The sequence below is a fragment of the Aquarana catesbeiana genome, linkage group LG09, assembly GCF_042186555.1.
Source record: "Aquarana catesbeiana isolate 2022-GZ linkage group LG09, ASM4218655v1, whole genome shotgun sequence".
Lineage (NCBI taxonomy): Eukaryota > Metazoa > Chordata > Amphibia > Anura > Ranidae > Aquarana > Aquarana catesbeiana.
The window spans coordinates 250,702,330-250,722,948 of NC_133332.1; the positions used below are offsets into that span (position 1 = coordinate 250,702,330).

Genomic DNA, 20,619 nt, shown 5'->3' on the forward strand with positions numbered 1-20,619 from the left:
ATGCACTAGGTTGGTGCACCCTCTGTTTTGTTTAATGGTTTCTTTGTCCCAGACTTCCTCAGTCTAATGAGGGCAACAATTCGAGACTTATCCATGAAAACCAAGATGAAAATATAGTCTACTGATATTTCTGGGCCCACTCTCAAGTGCAGGAGATTTTTTTGTTTGCTATTACCTGAAATAATAGATCTACCCCAGCAACAATAAACTGCCACCAGCAACAATAGCTATCATGGCAGCCATCATCAATATCCCTCCAGCAGTCAGCAACATTAGACCCCCTCCCTCAACGGTAGATTCCACCCAGCGACAATAGACCTCCCCAGAAACAATAGCCTCCGCAACAATAGACACTCCAGTACACTCCACCACACCTTGCCATTACATACTTTCAGTGCTGGAGGTAGCAGAACTGTGTTCTCCTACGTTCCCGCCTGTTAAATCTTAAGTACTACTAGTAAGTCTTCTCCATTTGGGCTAACTACAGCCAGAAATCAAAAGAGCTCAATCAGGGCCAAAGCAGTTGTCCACTTACCTAGGTTTGGAAAGGAGCCTCCACTCAAAAACCTTCCAGTGGTTTTTGTGTTGGAAAGCATCCTTACCAAAGTCATTTCATCTTGATATGTGGAAACCACAATCTATACCTCAGGTAAATTAGCATACCAAGAATTTTGGCATTTAGTTCTACAAAAGTTACATTTGCCACTTGTATACTTATCCTCACTGTTCTTGCTTGTATACTGTCACCAATTTCCGAACAATTGTATTAATAGAATCGGTATAAAATATTAACATGATTAGATGTCTAGTAATATTTTATGCTTCTATTTTGTAATAATAGCGGTTCCTTTTCTCTTTTCAGATGAGGCAGCTTCTCACAATTGTGGGGTGCTTGTTCATTGTCTAGCTGGCATCAGTCGATCTGTCACTGTCACAGTGGCTTACCTCATGCAGAAACTCAACCTATCTCTGAATGATGCCTATGATTTTGTAAAGCGCAAGAAAACCAACATCTCTCCCAATTTCAACTTTATGGGCCAATTGTTGGATTTTGAGAAAAGTTTGGGCCTCAGCAGCCCGGATGACAATCGGCCACGCGGCCACTCGTTTTTCACCAGTCCTTCCAGCGATGATGTCTTTGAACTAGACTCACTGGACTCCACGTAGGAGAGCTATTTCATATTATGAGCATTTTTATCAAATATTTTATATCTGTTTTGAGCCTAAAAATCTATAGAGGAGCATCAGATAAGTTGAAAAATATGTCTTCTCCTTTAAGTCTTGAGATTCGGCAAACATAACTGTAATGAGTCCAGTGTCTCTTTTCTAGTCAAGTGTGAAGGATTTCTGTTAAAGGGAAGGAGATGTACATACATTAGTTGGGCATTTTCAAAACCTACAGTATTTCCTCGGCGGTGGCTCTAGTTTGACGTGTCTTGACCTGAACAGTCCAGCACAGCTGTTTCTCAAGGAAGTTGGTGTAATAATGTATCACAGATGAGAACCAAAGCATTCAAAGAAAGATGACTTTAGAGAAGACCCTTTTGAAAATCAGCAGCAGTTTACATGGAGCAAAACCTTGTAGCCTTCACCTGAAGTCATCAGTCAGTAAGTACGCTATCCCTTTCCAGCATCCAACGGGTTAACATTGTTCTGATTCATTTTTCCTAATTGCTGAATTTTAGAACAGAGGCATCAGCTGCTCTAAATGAAGTATACTCAACTGGGAATATAAACTCAGACCGGGAACATACCACGTTCCTTTTTGAAATGGATCACGACAAGGACTGACTCACTTGTTTTGCTTGACTGGAATGATAAATCCTGTGAGCGGAATTCTCAGAGTTTGGAAAGTGAAAGAGCAGGTGGTAAATACACTATCTCCATCTGGAGTCCACGAACATCGATCAAGATTCTACTTCATTGCACAGGATGAGTACAGGCCATTGCAGGTTGGGCCTGAGCATACAAAGCCATGTATTTTTTCTCTTGACTTTTGTACAGTATTTCTATTCTAATGTTTTACTAGCTTTGTGTTGAACTGTGTATCTCCTTGGCTGGTTGCCATAGGTGTTTTCTTAAAACATGTCACACTTCTCAGGCCCAAGGCTACAACAATTTACAAAGCAAAGAAATAAAAATAAGAACTCAGGATTTCTTCTGGCATTCAACAACAAAAACTTGTAGGCAGATGGGCTGTTATCAAGAATTTGGAGTTACATGATATTATGTAAACGCCACAACCCTGCAGTGCAGGATGAGAATTATCGCTGCTTTGAGTCACGGTATCCTCCAAAGGCCAAACCACTTTGAAAAACCACTTCTGGCCAATTGGAGGGCAACATATCCCTCTAGAGCTGCGGAGGATGGCTTGTCTTTTTTTTATATGATTGTTACATAAATTCTAAGTGTTGATAGGATTTGTCTACGAGAATTGATTTTAAGGGGGGCGCATTTACAAATTCATGCCATTTATTACCTCTGCAACTTCATGTTCTCAAAGGTGTAACATCAGAATATTTGTAAGATTGCCCATTGATCCATACCATTTGATTATATTTGGTAAGCCAATGTGACTTTTGTTGTGTTGAGTCCAATGATCGGGACTGTCCTACAAAGTGTAGAAGGTATTATTTTGGACTTTTATTCTCAATATGAACTGAAAAGGCTGGTTGTTAGATGCCTTATACCAGAGTATAAAATGAAGGGTGCCCATACTTGTTACTTTAAAGCTAAAGGGACCCTGTCACTAGCGAAAAGATATTACACCTCAGGCACCTGGCAAATGAAGAGGAATACTTACTCTCCGGCAAGTGGAAACTCCATTCTTTACTCAATTGCAGATCTATCAACACTGCTGCTATACGACACTTGTGGGTGTGTCAAATAAAACATCACCCCCCCCCATTTTGAGCGGTTTCACCCACCAACAGGTCATAGTAGTTATTTAGGTAGTAAGCAGGAAGAACCACAGTAGACAGTGAGGGACACACCTGCAATCAAGGCCACTGATAAGGGCGTGTAGATGGCCCTACCGTACTGGACCCAGGATCCATTAGTTAAACTGGAAGGCCTGGGGAGGTGAGGGGACCCTTTATTTACCACTGGGCATTGGGCTCAGACAAGGTACTCCCGTGGGCCACAGCTCCCACCACGTAAGGTAAAGGAGCAGATAGGGACCTTTTTTTTTCTATCATGCACAGGAAGGGTAATCTGAGTTCCTGCGACTCCCAACACTTAAATGAAAACCTTGGCCTGTGTAGGGCTGTCCGGGGCCCCATGTGTTCTATTGGTAGCCCTGCCTGCAACTGTCCAGTAGCTCTGTAAGAGAGTCAAGTTTGAACTAGCTGCCTGCTGGACAAGTATATCTTCTTCTTTTAAATGGTTGCTCTGGTGTAACTTCTTTCAGCCCGCAGCAGGGTCATTTTAATTTGCCAATAATTGCAGAGTATATGGGTCATCAATTTTATGTATTAGGGTATATTGCAAATATATGTCTATTAATGTATTTCTCCTTAAATTATGAATAATTTCTTATCTTTATATATTTTTCTCCCTCTGCCTTAAAGGCCAGTGGAAACTAGGGTTGTCTGCTATCCATTAGGCAGACCTATACTCTAAATGTAAATGGCTTTTCGAAAAGTTGCCCCCAAGTAAAAACTATATGAGCTGTTTGACTTTCATTTGAAATTGTTGGCCACAGAGCCATTAGTCATTTTTCAAAGGGTCAGTTACATTTAAAGTCGTTTATCACAAAGGCCTAAAATTAGCACTTATTGAAGGAGAGATGAATACGGTTTACTCTTGTTGCTTAATATAACAATATTCAACACTTCTCAACAGATATGAAAGAGCCATTTATACTACAAGAGTATTTATTAAAATATAAATATGTAGTATATTTCAGGAGTTTAGAAGATATCTGAGATGAATTTACTTTTATGTAAAAAGGCATTTTTCAAACATACAGAATTCCCGTGTTGCACTTCCATTAAAAGAATACTGCCTGCCTCCACGTTTAACATGTATGTATAGCCAAAGCTTTATTTTTGTTTAGTTTTGGCTAGTTTATTTTTTGCAAGGTCATTTTTTGCTGACTGTGTACTATTGGGGAAATTTCCCCTTATCATAGGGGTGCGCACAGGGTGTGCCGGATGTGCCTGGTCACACCCTAATCACCCCGTACAGCACAGGCTCGCCCTGCTGCCCAGGCCCCCCTCCAGTGCTACAAGCTTCCCTCCTCTCCAGCTGGCTGCTGCTGCAGGCGCACTGGGGGATATTTCAGAATAGAGAGCGAGGGAAGAGGCCCGTAAATATATAATAGACTAGGCCCTTCCTTTGCTAAATGGACACAGTGAGTGATTGGTACCGATCAGACTCTGTTCATTCATAACTGAAGCATAGTATACAGTGTGTGTGTGAATAAACAGGAAGCCTCAGCACAGAGCACTTCCCATTTATTCACTGTCCAGTGCAGCTGAGGGTGCAGAGAAAGGGACTGGGGAATCTCTGTCCTCAGTCCCTTTCTCTGTCTTAAAAGCGAGACATCAGGTCTGTTTAGACCTCTAATATTTCACCAAAGCCCCCCAATGAGGCTCTTAAAAAAAATATATATATACACACACACACACACAGTTGTGCTCATAAGTTTACATACCCTGGCAGAATTTATGATTTCTTAGTCATTTATCAGAGAATATGAATGATAACACAAAAACTTTTCTTTCACTCATGGTTAGTGTTTGGCTGAAGCCATTTATTATCAATCAACTGTGTTTACTCTTTTTAAATCATAATCACAACTACCCAAATGATCCTGATCAAAAGTTTACATACCCCAGTTCCTAATACCGTGTATTGCCCTCTTTAACATCAATGACAGCTTGAAGACTTTTGTGGATGAGGCTTTTTATCAGATGGTAAAGCTGCCCATTCCTCTTGGCAAAAAGCCTCCAATTCCTGTAAATTCTTGGGCTGTCTTGCATGAACTGCACGTTTGAGATCTCCCCAGAGTGGCTCAATGATATTGAGGTCAGGAGACTGAGATGGCCACTCCAGAACCTTCACTTTATTCTGCTGTAGCCAATGACAGGCATACCTCCCAACTTTTTGAGATGGAAATGAGGGACACCTATCAGCAAAAGTATGCAGGTATAGGACACACCCCTTGCCATGCCCCCTTAAAGGAAAATTGTACAAAAAAACAAAAATAAAACAAGATTGGAAAGTGCTTTTTTTACCACTACTATTCCTTTATATTGGCTTTTGGAATTTACAAATGCAGCCATTTAGAAATCAGATTAAAGGTTTAGCACTGGAAAACACTTTTTGATAGCTAAAAAGTGAACTTTATATACAACTATATAGATCAGACCAAAATGAGGGACAAATGAGGAGGAATGAGGGACATTGCTTCAAATAAGGGACAGTCCCTCGAAATCAGGGACAGTTGGGAGCTATGGACAGGTCAAATGTGCCTTGTGTTTTGGATCATTGTCATGTTGGAATGTCCAAGTACGTCCCATGCGCAGCTTCCTGGCTGATGAATGCAAATGTTCCCCCAGTATTATTTGATAACATACTGCATTCATCTTGCCATCAATTTTGAGTTTGCAGGACTGCCAAGCTGATAACATCATTGTCTCTGTTATTTGTGTTTTTTTTTTGGTTTATAATTTGGAGGATGCAGCAAAAAGAACACCATATAGGTGGCCAATGGATCGCAAAGAGACACGAGAAACTCTCCAGAGTATCAATAGATCAAATATAATTTTTAGGTAGACTTACCCTTTAACCTGTCCTCTTTGTCCTCTTTCTTATACCTACCTTATAGCGTTGTAAATTGACTTTTGCAGATTTGAAGACACAGTTCTTGGCAATTCAAAGGTAACAGTACAGAATTGTTTAGTGCCAGAAATGTACCCTCTCTGTCATGGGTCAGGGAGGCCAGTGACATTAATGTGGGTGCAGTCTGACAATTTAATCAATTACTTGTTTTCCCAACTTTGGTCTGCGCCCCTTCAATCCCACACACATATATTTGTTATATTGCTTTCTCAACTTCAACTGGGGTAATTTTACTATGAGTAGAGAGCCTTGGGATGACCTCTGCTTGAGTCTGTGGAGAACTTTCTGAGGCCTTCACCTAATCCATCTGAAGAGTCCTTGGGGGATTGGCAACCTTTATTTCCTCAGTGCTTATTGTATCTCTTGAAAGTAAGAGTATGCAGTGACAAAAAGAAACGTTTATAAGACCTATCCAGTAAAAAAAAAAAAGTTCACTATTAAAAGTGAACTTGTACCGACTTTCATAGGTCTACGACTATCAAACATTGTGATGATAGGCAGCCAAACGGGTCTGAAAATGGCTGGAAAAAACAATGTCAGCTTTGCTGACTATTATTCTGAAAATATCAGTTGCCTGACTATCCTGCTGAACCTCTAGATTCAATGCTTTGGGTCAATGACCAGAAATAAGATTGCAAATGAGGACTTTTGACCTTTCAGATCTGCATACATGTTCTAGCTCTGTGACTAAGAAAGTATTCAAGACAATGGAAAGTAAGAAACTAAGAAAGTACTTAAGGCAAAACAGCCAAGCAACTAACAATTTCAGAAAGTCAACAACGGCAACTACCATATGTTTGTGTATTGGAAACCCATCAGACCAAAGAATTCACGGTATGAAAAACCTTGCAAGTGAAAGTAAAAGGTTTGCTTAAATGGCCAATCCATGCACAAAAGCTCTGTGTAACCTCCAATTTGGACAATCTTTAAATTATCCCCATACCAGTGATATTTGATGAGATCAAAGCTCACCATGCAGGTTACACTCTGATTGTAATTTCCAAACAACTGCTGTATGTAGTGTAAGGCCTGCCTGATTGGCAGCAAATTGATTGGCTAAATTAAGTAGGTCCTGATATTACGTAGTTTAGGTAATTCTAAAGTTGATTGTACAAAAAAATAGTTCCTTAAAGTGGATGTTAATGCCAGGAGAGAGAGGTGGCTTCCTGATCACATGGTCTCTGTGATTGACTGTCACAGCAGTCATATGATTGGGAACCCATCATACTTGCAAATGATGTCTGGGATCTGTCAGTGTGCTAGGAGGTGCAGTGAGCATGCTCTCGGCAAAGAACCTATGCCACATATGTGCAGTGGCTGAGTGTTAAGGCACACTCACCAGGCTTCCTCATATATGCGTTACACAGTCAGCAAAAGGTTAAGTTGCACAAAATAAGAGTTTTTTTTGGAAAAAAATATTTCTGTAGACCCAACATTTGAGTGCCTAAAGTCTTTACCAATCCAGCCGCCAAAACGTACATGGCCCAGGGTCAGGCCGATAAAGCTCCAGTGAATGTTGTACAAACCTGCAAGTTTGTTCCTATGCAGAAGGGAGGCACTTGTTTGACATCTCCAGCCCATCTCATGTAAGAACAGTAGCAACCGATTGAAAGCTTGGCCAGGGAGAGTTAGGGAAGACCTACTAACCAACAAGCATCGGTTCCTATGTAGGGAGGAGGCACTTGTTTGACATCTCCAACACAGCCCATCTCATGCAAGAACAATAGTAACTGATTGAAAGCTTAGCCAGGGAAAGTTAGGGAAGACCTACTGACCAAAAGCATTGGTTTCCTTTGCAGAGAGGAGGCACTTGGTTGACATCTCCAACCCAGCCTGCCTCACACAAGAACAATAGCAACAGTTTGAAAGCTTGGCCCAGGGAGAATCAGGAGGACCTACTGAACAATAAGCATTGGGTGATATGAACATAAATGGCCACATTGGTTGAACGCTCCCTAATGTCTGTAGAACCTTTCACCAACATACAATTTATAAAAGCTAGAGATATTAGCAGCTTTTCTTCACTAAGTGCTCACTCATTTTCTGGACAAAAACAAACTGACATAAGAATTCCTAGTAGCCATCAATGACTACTCATATGCTTTTTCTTTTGCGGAATACTAGTCTTGTTTGGGTATTTTGATTGGCATTTGAAAGTTGTGAATAGATATTATCAGCAGTATTACAGATCTATATATTTATATTTAGTATATTATTGCTGCTTATAAACTGCACAGTTACATTCCCCTGAGCTCTAGCAGTCCATAAGGAAATGTTCCATCAGACCTCTACTCAACTGTCCAAGCTATGTTAACAGATAAAGCATTATGAATGTGCTAAAATACTTACCTCATCTAAAGAAAATGCTGCTCTGGGTTCCCTGCAGTGCTGGTCATTTTATCCATCAATCTATGCATTTGGCCATGTTCTTTTTTGTTGAAGAGGAGAATCAAAGTCCTCCATAAGCAGAGATATTTTATGTATGCACCCAGGAGCAGTATTCCAAGGATAGTAAGTATTTCAGAACTTCTGTTGTCCTTTATCCATCTTGGCAAAACTGTTCATATAGATTTACGATAAAGGTCCACTTTTCACATTTAGTGATAGTTATCAAGTGATAAAAATGCCACCAAACTGTGCCAGAGGTCTTCACATAGAACTGCCATTTTTTCGCATGGCATGTACACTGGGGCGGCTCAGTGGTGTAGTGGGTTGCACTCTCGCCTAGCATTAAAAAGGGTCACTGGTTTGAATCCCAACCACGACACTACCTGCCTGGAGTTTGCATGTTCTCCCTGTGCCTGCGTGGGTTTCCTCCGGGTACTCCGGTTTCCTCCCACACTCCAAAGACATGCTGGTAGGTTAATTGGCTTCTGTCCAAAATTGGCCCTAGTATATGAATGTGAGTTTGGGGACCTTGGATTGTGGGCTCCTTGAGGGTAGGGATCATGAGTGTGCAATGTATGTGTGGAGCAATGCATAAATTGTCGGCACTATATGGGTACCTTAAATAAATAGGGATAATTGTAGACACGCACACTCACTCAGGTTGAACTGGATGGACTGGTGTCTTTATTCAACCTTACTAACTATGTAACTATGTATGTAATAGTCAGTCTAAATAGGGCCAACATGTAAGGCACTTTCACACTATGTGTGGCGGCTGGGATTTTTCTGCGCTGCAGTCACCACAAGGGCACATAGTAAACAATGCTCGCGCGACGTGCGGTCTAGAGTGGAAAAATGTATTATAATGCAAAGCGCCGCTCCGCACCACCAGCACACAACTTACACCAACTTGTACTCTAAATAGGATTGTTTTAACATGCAGGCCCTTACATGAATTAAATTTATTACAAGCGTTCATAAATGTTTAGAAATATTCTATAAATGCAGGTTTGTCAATGCCAGTGTGAATGAAGCCTTAAGTTGGATCTGTACAGAACCTCCACCTTCCAGACTGTCTTGTCCCATCATACTTACAGATAGTAAAACATGTGGTTAATTACCTTTCCTGATGAATGCGCTGTGCTGGGCTCCCTCAGGTGCCAGTTTTGTGAAAAAATGCTTGGTCATTGGTCATGGGAACTTAGCAAAGAGCGTAGATTGGTATTGTGGGTAAAATGAGCAACTCTATGACTTCCTCACCCAATTTAGTTGACGGGGAACACTCATGCACATTTTTGGCTTCTGCAGGCCATCACAAGTTAAAAAACATTATTGCAAAGGCACTTCGGTAATGATCATTGCAAATAATTTGCTAAAGTCCAACCCAACAGAGGCGCTAACGTGTTTCGGCCATTTTGACCTTAATCATAGATTGTTGTTCAGGTAGAGAAACTGAATGGGCAACGTTTGGTGAACATCAGTCATCTAAGTTTGTTTGCTGAGCTCATATGACCAATTATTTGATCATAAGACCAGCATTAAAAAGGGCCTGGAGCAGAAATGTTATCAGGGAAGGTGTGGGGGGATGTTATTAAACTATAGGTCCACTATAAGAGAATGAATAGGAAAAGGTAAAGGAGAACAATGAAGAGTTGAACAGCTGGGGAAGAATGTTATGGACAAAAGGCATTTTAGATGACAGAAGTTTTCTGACTGTAGCAGATCCCTATTGGGTACAGTCTGTGTTCTGTACTGTATAGCTCCCAACTGTCGCTCATATGGAGGGACTGTCCCACCTTTAAGACCAAAACCCTTCTGCAGCCTCAGTTGTCTCTCCGTTTGGTCTGATGTGCACATCTCTATACGAAATGTGCAATTTTACTACCAAAACTGTTATGCTGCACTAAACTTTTTATCCAACCTCTATATGCATGTGTTATTTTGAAAAGTCAATAGAATGGAAAAATAGAATTCAAAAAAGCACTTGGGTGGTTTAGCCAATGATTTTCTACACATTAGATCTTTGTGGTCTGTATAACAGCGACTGTGGCAGGGAAGTGTCCTTTGCCTACATATTGGGTGCTAAAAGTCATCTCTCTTCACCATTTCAGATAGTTGGAAGTTATGCTCGGGTACCATAGGGTTGGCAGAGGGGCCCAAGCCTGGTGAGGCCTGCCTGTGCAGTACCAATGCCGTAGTGCTCCAAGCTCTCCAATATATGAGTCACCAGTAATGTCCCCACTCCTCGTCTGCTGATATCCACAGGCTCAAGAGCTTCTGCTCACAAATGACTGAGTTAGCCAGGCTGTGCGCCCTCAGTTGGGTGCCTGGTTTGTGTCACACTAAAGAGGAAAGGCAGCAGCCAGGTGATCAGATGTTGAGTGGTGGCTCCTGGCTCGCCCATGGAGCCCTTCCTTGGAAATGATGTAAAGACAGTCTGGATTCTTCCAACTGAAGGTATCTTGACATGAACAGGATCTCAGATTCGCCTTTCCGAGAGGCCCCAGAAGCTGTGGAACCTCTTGGATGTATGCACACATACCCCGCTGATCTTCTCCTGAGAACATGGGGCATCTGCACTACCAATTATTTGGGGGTGCTTGGTGTTATTACACTGTAAGCAATTATCACAATTCTACTTGTATGTACTGTATTACTTTCTCATATTTATACAAAGTTGGATAGTGTTTTGAAATCTGGTAGCGTTTCAATGTGTTATGTGACAGGGTTGACAGGGTTGACAGGGTTGACCGGGGGGGGAGGGGGTCTGTTCGTCAAGCTATACCAATGATTTCTAATGGGAGCCCTCTCCGTACTTCCCTTGTTGTGCAGTTAGTGGTCAACTTTCCATCTGCTTTAATGTAAGCAAAGGCAGCAGTGATCATTGGCCGTATTATGGGCAGGCTAGTCTAGGCAGAATTAGCAGCGAACACAGAGAGTATGTACATGAGGATTTTATTAAAGAGAACCTGTAATCTTACCAATTCAGGGCAGAATTGGGAATGCCAGTGTAAATCCCTTTATCATTTTTTACTTATCTCTCCATTGCTCCTCTGCCACTCCTTCCTTAGTTGCAGCCATCAAAACACCCATAACAGCTGTGTTGAAGCTTAGAGGATGCATGGCCATTGCCTGCTTTGTCATGCAACAGTGCTTAGACCTAGTGATAGACTTCTTCATCGTTGGGGGGGGGGGGGGGGTGTCACATGCTCCCCATTATCTAGAAGCACTGTGTATTTTGCCATGGCAACCAGAAGTATGGCAGGGGACTGTTAGGTTAATATAAGGTGGTGGGACTTTAAACAGATGCTTTTACCCTGAATAGGCAAGGATATAGGGTCTCTGTGAGGGCCCATTCACACCAGCAATGCACATTATCCTTTGTATGAGATGTGTCCACTGGTGTGTGCTGTAAATGAGGGAGTTGTTGCATTGTTAAAATGCATTGCACTTTTTTTAACTTTATTAAAATGTCACAAAATGACATTTCATTCATCTTTATGCACCATAGCGTGTTTGTGTTTACTGTGCTGTGTAAATATGCAGCATGTTCCTATTTCACTTGCTGCAGTGGTGTGAACTGAACTAATGGGACATAAGGCAAATTACCCATTGGGCAGGGGTGCCCTTTGCATACGGTGCGAATGGGCATTAACACTATCAGGCACCTTTAAAGGATCAGTGCATGAATATCTAAGCTATTGGCTACCATTGATGGTCTGAATCACCTACAGGCTTCATATATTTCTGGAAGTTTTCTGTTGTTTAACATTGATGGTCTGAATCACCCACAGACTTCATATATCTCTGGAAGTTTCCTGTTGGTTATCGCTGATGGTCTTAATCACCTACAGGCTTCATATATCTCTGGAAGTTTTCTGTTGGTTATTGCTGATGGTCTGAATTGCCTACAGACTTCATATATCTTTGGAAGTTTTCTGTTGGTTAACACTGATGGTCTGAATCACCTAAAGGCTTTATATATCTTCAGAAGTTTTCTGTGGGTTAAAGTTGATGGTCTAAATCACCTAAAGACTTCATATATCTCTGGAGAACTTTCTTGATATTTGCTGGATCTGTTCCCTATCAACATTGAGCCTTAACCCACTTTCCACAACAGTGATTTCACTCATCCAGTTGCATCTTCTGTAACATAAAATAGATTAAAAGTGTAAAAAGCATAAAACACCTCTTACTCATCACAGTGGGTAGGTATACCTCAGGATTCAGCTCTTGACATCAGAGATGTAAGAAGCCAGTGGGGGATTCACCCTGCAGAAATAACAGTAGGGTTGGCATGTCCCTATAATCAGGGCCAGCAAATTGTAGTAATAACATGAAAAGTGCAGCAATCCATTAAAGCCAATCAAAATTAAATTTTCTTTACTCAGACCCAGAGGCGTTGCTAGGTCTACAAAAGATCTGGGGCTAGAGCCCATAGCAGAGTAGTAAAGAAAGTCATACACTTGGACGGGCATACACAGGTATATAATATACGCGTGTATGTGTATATATATATATATATATATATATATCCCCAGAGAGCCCCCAATTACATCAGGGTCCCTAGAGATCCCCCTTACATCAGGGTCCCCAGATAGCCCCCCTTACATCATGGTCCCCAGAGAGAGCCCCCTCCCCTTGGTGACCCCTGCAGAGACTCGGGGCTATGGGCTCCAGATTCGGGGCTATAGCCCCAAAAGCCACCCCCTAGCAACGCCACTGCTCAGACCATTGTGGGCTGAATCACAAAGGTTTACAGCATAGTGCATGTTACGCCTTACTAAGTCTGTATGTTCTGCTTTGCCTGCCATCCACCCTTCAGCTGAGTGGTAACAGGACACAACGATGTGTAATAACCTTCTTCTGTTCAATCATTACAAAATTCTGATCAAATCTCAAGAGAAAAAAGCAGTTTTGACTTTACTGTAATCCATGAAAAGGATTTTACATCTAAGGACACAGGATCTTTAGTCTTAGCTCAGGATAAGCTTGGGTCCGGCTTGGTGCAAACCCATGTTACAGCAAACCCGGAAGAAAGCTGTCAGTGACATCACTGACTGAATATGGCCATATTAAGTCACTGTCATAGACCCAATATGGTCACCTGGTCCATATTAGGTCAATGATGTCATCCCCAACTCCACCCCTTTGTGTGCATGCAGCTACAGGGTGGAGAATGCCTGGTCTGCAGCTGGATGGCCTGGTACTGACAGCTTCCTACTGGGTTTGACAAAACATGGGTTGGGACTGAACCAAAGCTTAACCATGGCAGAGAAGCTGTATATAACCCATGGCAGATAGCTGCATAAAGGCCACGGTTAAGCCTAAAGATCCTGTGTTTGGTTTGAGAAAAACTGAACTCTATTGGAATTTTTTAGTTGGAAGATTTCAGTCATTTTATCAATGGGTTGTAGCACATTGATTTGTTAATTTAATCTTTTTACAGCATGCAAAAAAATCAACCGAATGAAAATGTAATGGACAATGATTGTATATATATGATCATAATTTGGAATGAATCGTAGTTTTAATAAAAAGCAGATGTGTGGAGAATCTTCCAAAGAAAACACTTGCAAATCTGAACAAATTCAGTGCAGAACTGATGAATGTGTAGCTGGCATTTCCATGCCACCTTAAAACCCTGTACACCAATTAATAAGCCAGAAGGTGAATTAGATTATTCACATGTACACATGTGTTGTCATCCCCACAGTTGATTCTTTGCTGGGCTGCGGCTCCCCAGCGTTGCCATCTTGGATTTGATTTGGGAGCCGGCTGTAACTTTCTAATATCTCACAAGCCACTGCGCATGCATATAAAATGCCTCTCAAATATAAGCTGTGTCATTTAAAAGCAAAAATAAGAAAATATCAATCTGAAGTGTCAACACAAGAGTCCCAGTATGGTGCACTAGTTGTCCATGACCATAAGCGACCACCCAGACACTCCATCTAAGAACTCCCTTGTGTAGTCCCACTCCCATGGACCAGCACACACCTTCTATATATGACCTAAGCTATTATATGTCTTGGATGGGAACCAAGCCTGGTTTAATCTATAGTCAAAAGCGTGGCTGCTGTTAGGAATTATGGGGCCCCATACAGCGTACGTGACAGGGCCCCCTCCTCAAAGCCAAAAGTGACTTAGGACATACTGTAGATTTATCAGACTCTTTCTATTCAGCCTCAGCTGCACAGGTAAATGAATAGGAGGCGCTTTGAGGCTTCCTGCTCATTCACAAACTTAAGCATAGTAAACTGTTTCAGTGGTGAACAGACACAGGAGTTATTTGTACCAATCACTCACAGCGTTCATTCAGGAAAGGAAGGGGCCAGTAAATTACATGTTTACCAGCCCCTTCCCCCACTCTCGATCCTGAAACATTCCTCTGGCACAGGAGGAAAGCCAGCAACATTGCGGAAAAAATGGGGCACACAGGAGGGTCCGGACAGCAGATGGAAGGGCCGCATTGACTAGAACCAAGAGGAGGAGAAGCTGGCAGCGCTGCAGAGGGAGGCAGAAGAGGATCAGTGTCAGCAGGTGCCCAGGCCCCCCGTACAAGAGGGCTGGCTGTACTGCCTTATCAGTGGCCTTGGTCAAAAGTATCAAAGCGTACCAGTTCCTTTGTTCAAAAGGAAGCTAAGGGAGTGGTGTTTTCTTCCCCAAGAGATACTATTGACTGTGTTCCCTCAAATATTGGCACACAACTTCTATATATGACCTAAGCTAATATATGTATTGGATAGGGACCAAGCCTGGTTTAATCTGCAATCAACAATATCAAAGCGTACCGGTTCCTTTATTCAGTAGGAAGCTACGGGAGTGGTGTTTTCTTCCCCAAGAGAATCTATTGACTGTGTTCCCTCAAATATTGGTAATCACCTTCTATATATGACCTAAGCTATTACATGTATATTGGATGAGGACCAAGCCAGGTTTATTCCATAATTAACAGCGTCAAAGCGTACCAGTTTCTTTATTTAGTAGGAAGTTATGGCAGTGGTATTTTCTTCTGCAAGAGAACCTATTGACTACGTTCCTTTAAATATTGGCCTGCACCACAAGAAGGCTCAGCCTGCTGGGTCTGGGTGAGAGGCTCTTAGTATAGGCAACCTGTACTGGGAGAAATATGCGGGATGCCATTGCTGACCACCTTTTGAACAAGAGACTGCCGGCTTCCTCCAACTTCAATTGTTTGAGTCACCGACTCATAGCAAGCATGCAGGAAGTGAAGTCAGAACTCCTGATTTCCATGCAGTTTAGTGATTAGTAATGTTTTAAACCAAATTCATTAACATGACAGCCAAACAGCTTGCGTTTTCAGAGGAGGGAAGTCAGCACTGGCATCCTACATATTTTCATCATTAGGCACAGTGGCGCAGTGGGTAGCACTCTCGCTTAGCAGTAAGAAGGGTCGCTGGTTCGAATCCCGACCACGACACTACCTGCCTGGAGTTTGCATGTTCTCCCTGTGTCTGCGTGGGTTTCCTCCGGGTACTCCGGTTTCCTCCCGCACTCCAAAGACATGCTGGTAGGTTAATTGGATCCTGTCTAAATCGGCCCTAGTATAGGTATGAATGTGAGTTAGGGACCTTAGATTGTAAGCTCCTTGAGGGTATAGGGACTGATGTGAATGTATAATATATATATGTAAAGCGCTGCGTAAATTGACGGCGCTATATAAGTACCTGAAATAAATAAATAAATAAATTAGATGTATCCTTTAAAATGCATGTTGGTTAAAAAGCCAATCAAGCCAGAACCAAAACAAATTGAGCTACTGCATTACCCATGAATGTTCTGAGCTCCATCCCCCCTTCCACCCAAAGTCACATTCTCCATAACAAAGTAAAAAAAAAGAACAGGGTGAGGCCTCCCCTTAATGGCTGTTTTAGGGTAGAGCTTGAAACTCCAGCTTAAAGGTCAGACTTTGGAATTTCCATTTGTTTTCTTTTACAAAAAAAGCATTTCAAATAGGTGGTTTGGTAACGACGAGCTGCTTGGGCTGTATTTTTCAGCTCACCACCAATTTCTGAACTTATTTTGCATTGTGATTATGACAGGGATAAAAGAAGTTCCTTCTATCACCTGTAACATTCACCTATAACATTCTAGAAAACTCTCTAGATGGGGCAGAAAAGAAAACAAAATGTATTATGCAAGGATGGGGGGAATAAGTCTTTTTAATTAATGACTTGTATATTCTTTATTTGTTGTACGATTTTTAAATAAAATGCACTTTTTTTTCTACGTGTGCATTGTTTTTCCTGGTATTTTTTTTTTTTTTTTTTTATGTACTCCTTATTTGTTAGTTTTCAAGGTTTACAACAGCAAGAAAGTTGTTCAGGTACAACAAACATGATTAATAGGAATAAACATACAGTCAAACTTGCAGGTACATATAAAGAGACTGGACATCCCGTCGGATGGGATTTCGTCGGACAATTCGATCATGTGTGGGCTCCAGTGGACTTTGTTTTCTCAAAAGTTGGAAGGACTTAGATTTGAAACATGTTTTAAATCTATCCGTCAAACTCGAGTCCAGTCGAAAAGTCTGCTCGTCTGTATGCTAGTTCGACGGACAAAAAGCCACGCTAGGGCAGCTATTGGCTACTGGCTATGAACTTCCTTGTTTTAGTCCGGTCGTACGTCATCACGTACGAATTCGACGGACTTTGGTGGATTGTGTGTAGGCAAGTCCGTTCATTCAGAAAGTCCGTCGTAAAATCCGTCGAAAAGTCCGCCGGGCAAAGTCTGCCGTAAAGTCCGCTCGTGTGTACGCGGCATAACTGTATTCCACATATCCTCCTGCAGAGTTGTAGGATAGAGCAGAGATAAAAGTGATGCAAAAAGTAGTTATGGGATAGAAAGGAAGGTAGATAGTACAAAAGATACACACATAAAAATTAGGGGATATTATTAACTCAAGCACTAGGTGGGAGGAAAACAGATTACCAGTAGTTACCAGGAATCGCCTCCAGTGGGTCCTCCAAGAACAGAGAGCAAGCCAAGAGTCCCATCAGCTGTTTCTGGGGTAGAGGAGTATCCGGTGAGTTACAGTAATCACCCGCTAATATTTTCTCAGATTCCTCTGTCCAGGAATACTCAATCAAATAAAATTTTCTTTTATTGCATTTTTATGGGTACCTTTCAGGGAACTAGTTTTCTTGGTAGATTTTTGAAATTATGGTCCCTCTAAGGCAGGCCTTCTTAACCAGGTTTCCTCCACTGGTTACTAGGGTTTCCCTGAGCAGTGAACAATGGATTGATCATCTACCTGCATTGACAACCATTGTAAGGCGGTCTGTTTCTAATGACAGCCAATGATAGAGTTTGGGACCTTTTCTTCATTTGCAAATAGCAACATAAGGGATGGAAGGAGGTTGGAATACCAAAGCAACAGAGGAAAAACCTGGCATCTAAGTAGGAAATTAGGAGAGTGTGTGTGATTGTTGGCCTAGCACGTGGTACCTGTATGAAGGCATAAGTGAGACCTCCTTGGCTGCGCCCAGCCATCTGTGGCTAGATGAATGTAAATGACTTAATTAAAATATTGTGGGCAATCGCTGGGTAATCAGAGACATGTTTTGGTTTGCAGATTTGAATGCCAACCAACATGCCCTCTGATAGTATGTATCCAAATTATATTGTACTTTATCTTCCATACTGCAGTATTAATCCACCCTTAGGAATTAGTCCCTCTCTTGTTTCAATCAGTTGTCCCTGGTGTACAGGGATAAGACTTTTTTGCAACATTGTGGAGGAATGGGATAGGAGACTTTTGGGTAAGTACCAATAGATTCTTACGTACAGTGGAAACAAAGTAAACCACAGGGGCCCCTTTCAAGTACAACCCGAGCTCCAGTCCAGGAACTTCTGATTACAAGCTAGCCATTATAATGGCTAGCTTATAATAGTCCACAAACCTTTACAATGAAGGTAATGTAGCGCTACCCATGAAGGAGCCACTAGAATTCTGGCCTTTTCCCTCACACGGCACCCACAGCCATTGACAGGAATTTTCCACACTCTCCAAATGGCTCAAGAAACAGTCTAGGGGTTTTGGTTTTTAGTGTATATTTGAGAACAATGAACATGGATAGGGATTAGGGTACATGGAATCAGTGGCGGCTGGGTCGGCCGAGTCACATGCACCTCCCCCGGTCGGTCAGTCACCAACCCCATCTAGGTCGCGGGCAGCGCTTCCTCTGGGCCACGTCTCCTCCTGGTGCTTCACCGCGGCTTCCCCTGCGTCTCCTCCCTCCTCCTCTTCGGCGGCCAATAGGATCGCTTTTCCTCTCGGCCAATCGGGTGACGGGTCTCCGATATTGTCACGCAACTGGGTGAGCTGGGGGCACAGTGCTTTGCGCCCCAAGCCTATCCTTTTTTGAAGCCAATAGGAGCCTCTGGCTCTAATCATGTGCTTCTAAAAAAAAACAAACAAAAAAAAAAACACCCCATTGGAATCCCTGTGTCCGGCGCCCTACATGTAGATTAGGGAGTCGGACGCATGGATACCCAGAACTTGAAGAACTATAAACTCCTAACAGCAAATGAGTACTCGCTAATGTCTCTGTCTACTCTAATCCAAATTGAAGAACTGAGCTGCAAATAGTTTCTCAAATTCAGAAAGCTGCTGCACTGGCCTCTCTGCTGGGCAGACTGTTCCTGGCTTGGCTGGATGTCTGCAACTAAGCCTAGCTGAGACTGGGCTGAGTGAAGACATGAAGCTCCCCACTTCTCTCTTTCTTCTGCCCAAAGCGGCAGAGCCCCCAGTACCGGGGTCTTCTCCAGACTACTGGACCCTGGATTCTGCTCCCAGACTGACAGACTCCTGAGTATTTATGGACCGTCTCCTCCCCTTCTGGGTCCTCCCTCCCCAGGTATTGGTTGAAACTCCATAAATATTCAGGGTGTAGCCTCTGTCCTTCCACCCACTGTGTTCTGGAAGTTTCTAGTGAGTCCCAGAAGACAGGGGGAGGTAACAGAGCCACAGCATGTGAAGAAATGCAAAGCCTTCTAAACACAAATAACTCTTGCTCCTCTGCTTACAGGTGAGCCAAACTAAATTTACCTACATGAGAAACAGTGAGGGTGCTACAGTAGTATGCACACTATTTACAATAGCAGGCCTAAATCACTTCTTACATACAGATAACAATCATTATCATTGCTGCATACTAAACTGAATGTTAAATAAGGCAAATTGTTGGGTCTGTGGTCCAAACAGAATGCAATGTTATCTGTTAGAGGTTGTTTCTTTCACCTGGGTGCTGATGATACCACCCTTAGAATAACCATTGGGGATACGTGTCGGGCAATGTTTTTGGAGGAATATAGGCTGATCCTCCTATATCCCATAAATGGAAAATACTGTGTCAAAAGGACCAAAGACAAAGTCATTAACGTTGGCCACAGCAGGCTGGAGCTGTCTACAGTGCCTTGAAAAAGTATTCATACCCCTTGACATTTTCCACATTTTGTCATGTTACAACCAAAAACGTAAATGTATTTTATTGGGATTTTATGTGATAGACCAACACAAAGTGGCACATAATTGTGAAGTGGAAGGAAAATGATAAATGGTTCTCAATTTTTTTTACAAATAAATATGTGAAAAGTGTGGTGTGCATTTGTATTCAGCCCCCTTTACTCTGATACCCCTAACTAAAATCTAGTGGAACCCATTGCCTTCAGAAGTCACCTAATTAGTAAATAGAGTCCACCTGTGTGGACTCAGGCTGCTTTCACACTGGGGCAGGCGCTGACAGTAAAACGCAGGTAGTTTTAGTGGCACTTTTCTGTCAATTTAGCGGGCGACTTTGTGCCACTTTGTGTTAGTCTATCACATAAAATTTGTTTGTAACATGACAAAATGTGGAAAATTTCAAGGGGTATGAATACTTTTTCAAGGCACTGTATTTAGGGTACTATGGACTCTGTGCTTTCATGATAAAACAATGCCTCTAATGAATTCAGTTTTTTAATAGAACATATAGGTTTGGAAGAGGGAGGCATAAAAATATTTTGCTTGTTGGAACTCCCAGTAGTCTAAGGCACATGTGTCAAACATAAGGCCCACCAGGCCATTTTGTGTGGCCCTCGCACCTCTCCTACAGCTGCCCCACCCCCCATGTCTCCACCCCCACCCCCCACCTTGTGTCAGCAATCAGCAGCAGAGGACGACAGAACTCCTCCAGATCCTGCGCTTCTCCGTGCAACTGATCTGTGCCCCCCCCGGTCTCAGCAGTCGGTAGCAGAGAGGAGGACATAATTCCTCCTACAGATCCTGTGCCTCTCTGTGCAGCCACAATACCCTCTTTTCTCTGCCTCCCCTGGTCCCAGCATTCAGCAGACTCCGGCAGCTGACTCCAGTCCTCC

At 42.4% G+C, this 20,619-nt stretch overlaps 1 protein-coding gene across 3 annotated transcripts in view; it reads left to right on the forward strand.

Moving 5' to 3' along the window:
- Window positions 1–16,488, forward strand: part of LOC141108500 (dual specificity protein phosphatase 6-like) — a 192,574-nt gene extending 176,086 nt beyond the window's left edge. For all 3 annotated transcript variants that reach the window (XM_073600166.1, XM_073600165.1, XM_073600164.1), the window contains one exon: window positions 863–16,488. In XM_073600166.1, the coding sequence (XP_073456267.1) occupies window positions 863–1,167 (305 nt within the window). In that variant the 3' untranslated portion in view covers window positions 1,168–16,488. The remainder of the gene's footprint in view (window positions 1–862) is intronic.
- Window positions 16,489–20,619: the final 4,131 nt, after the last annotated feature.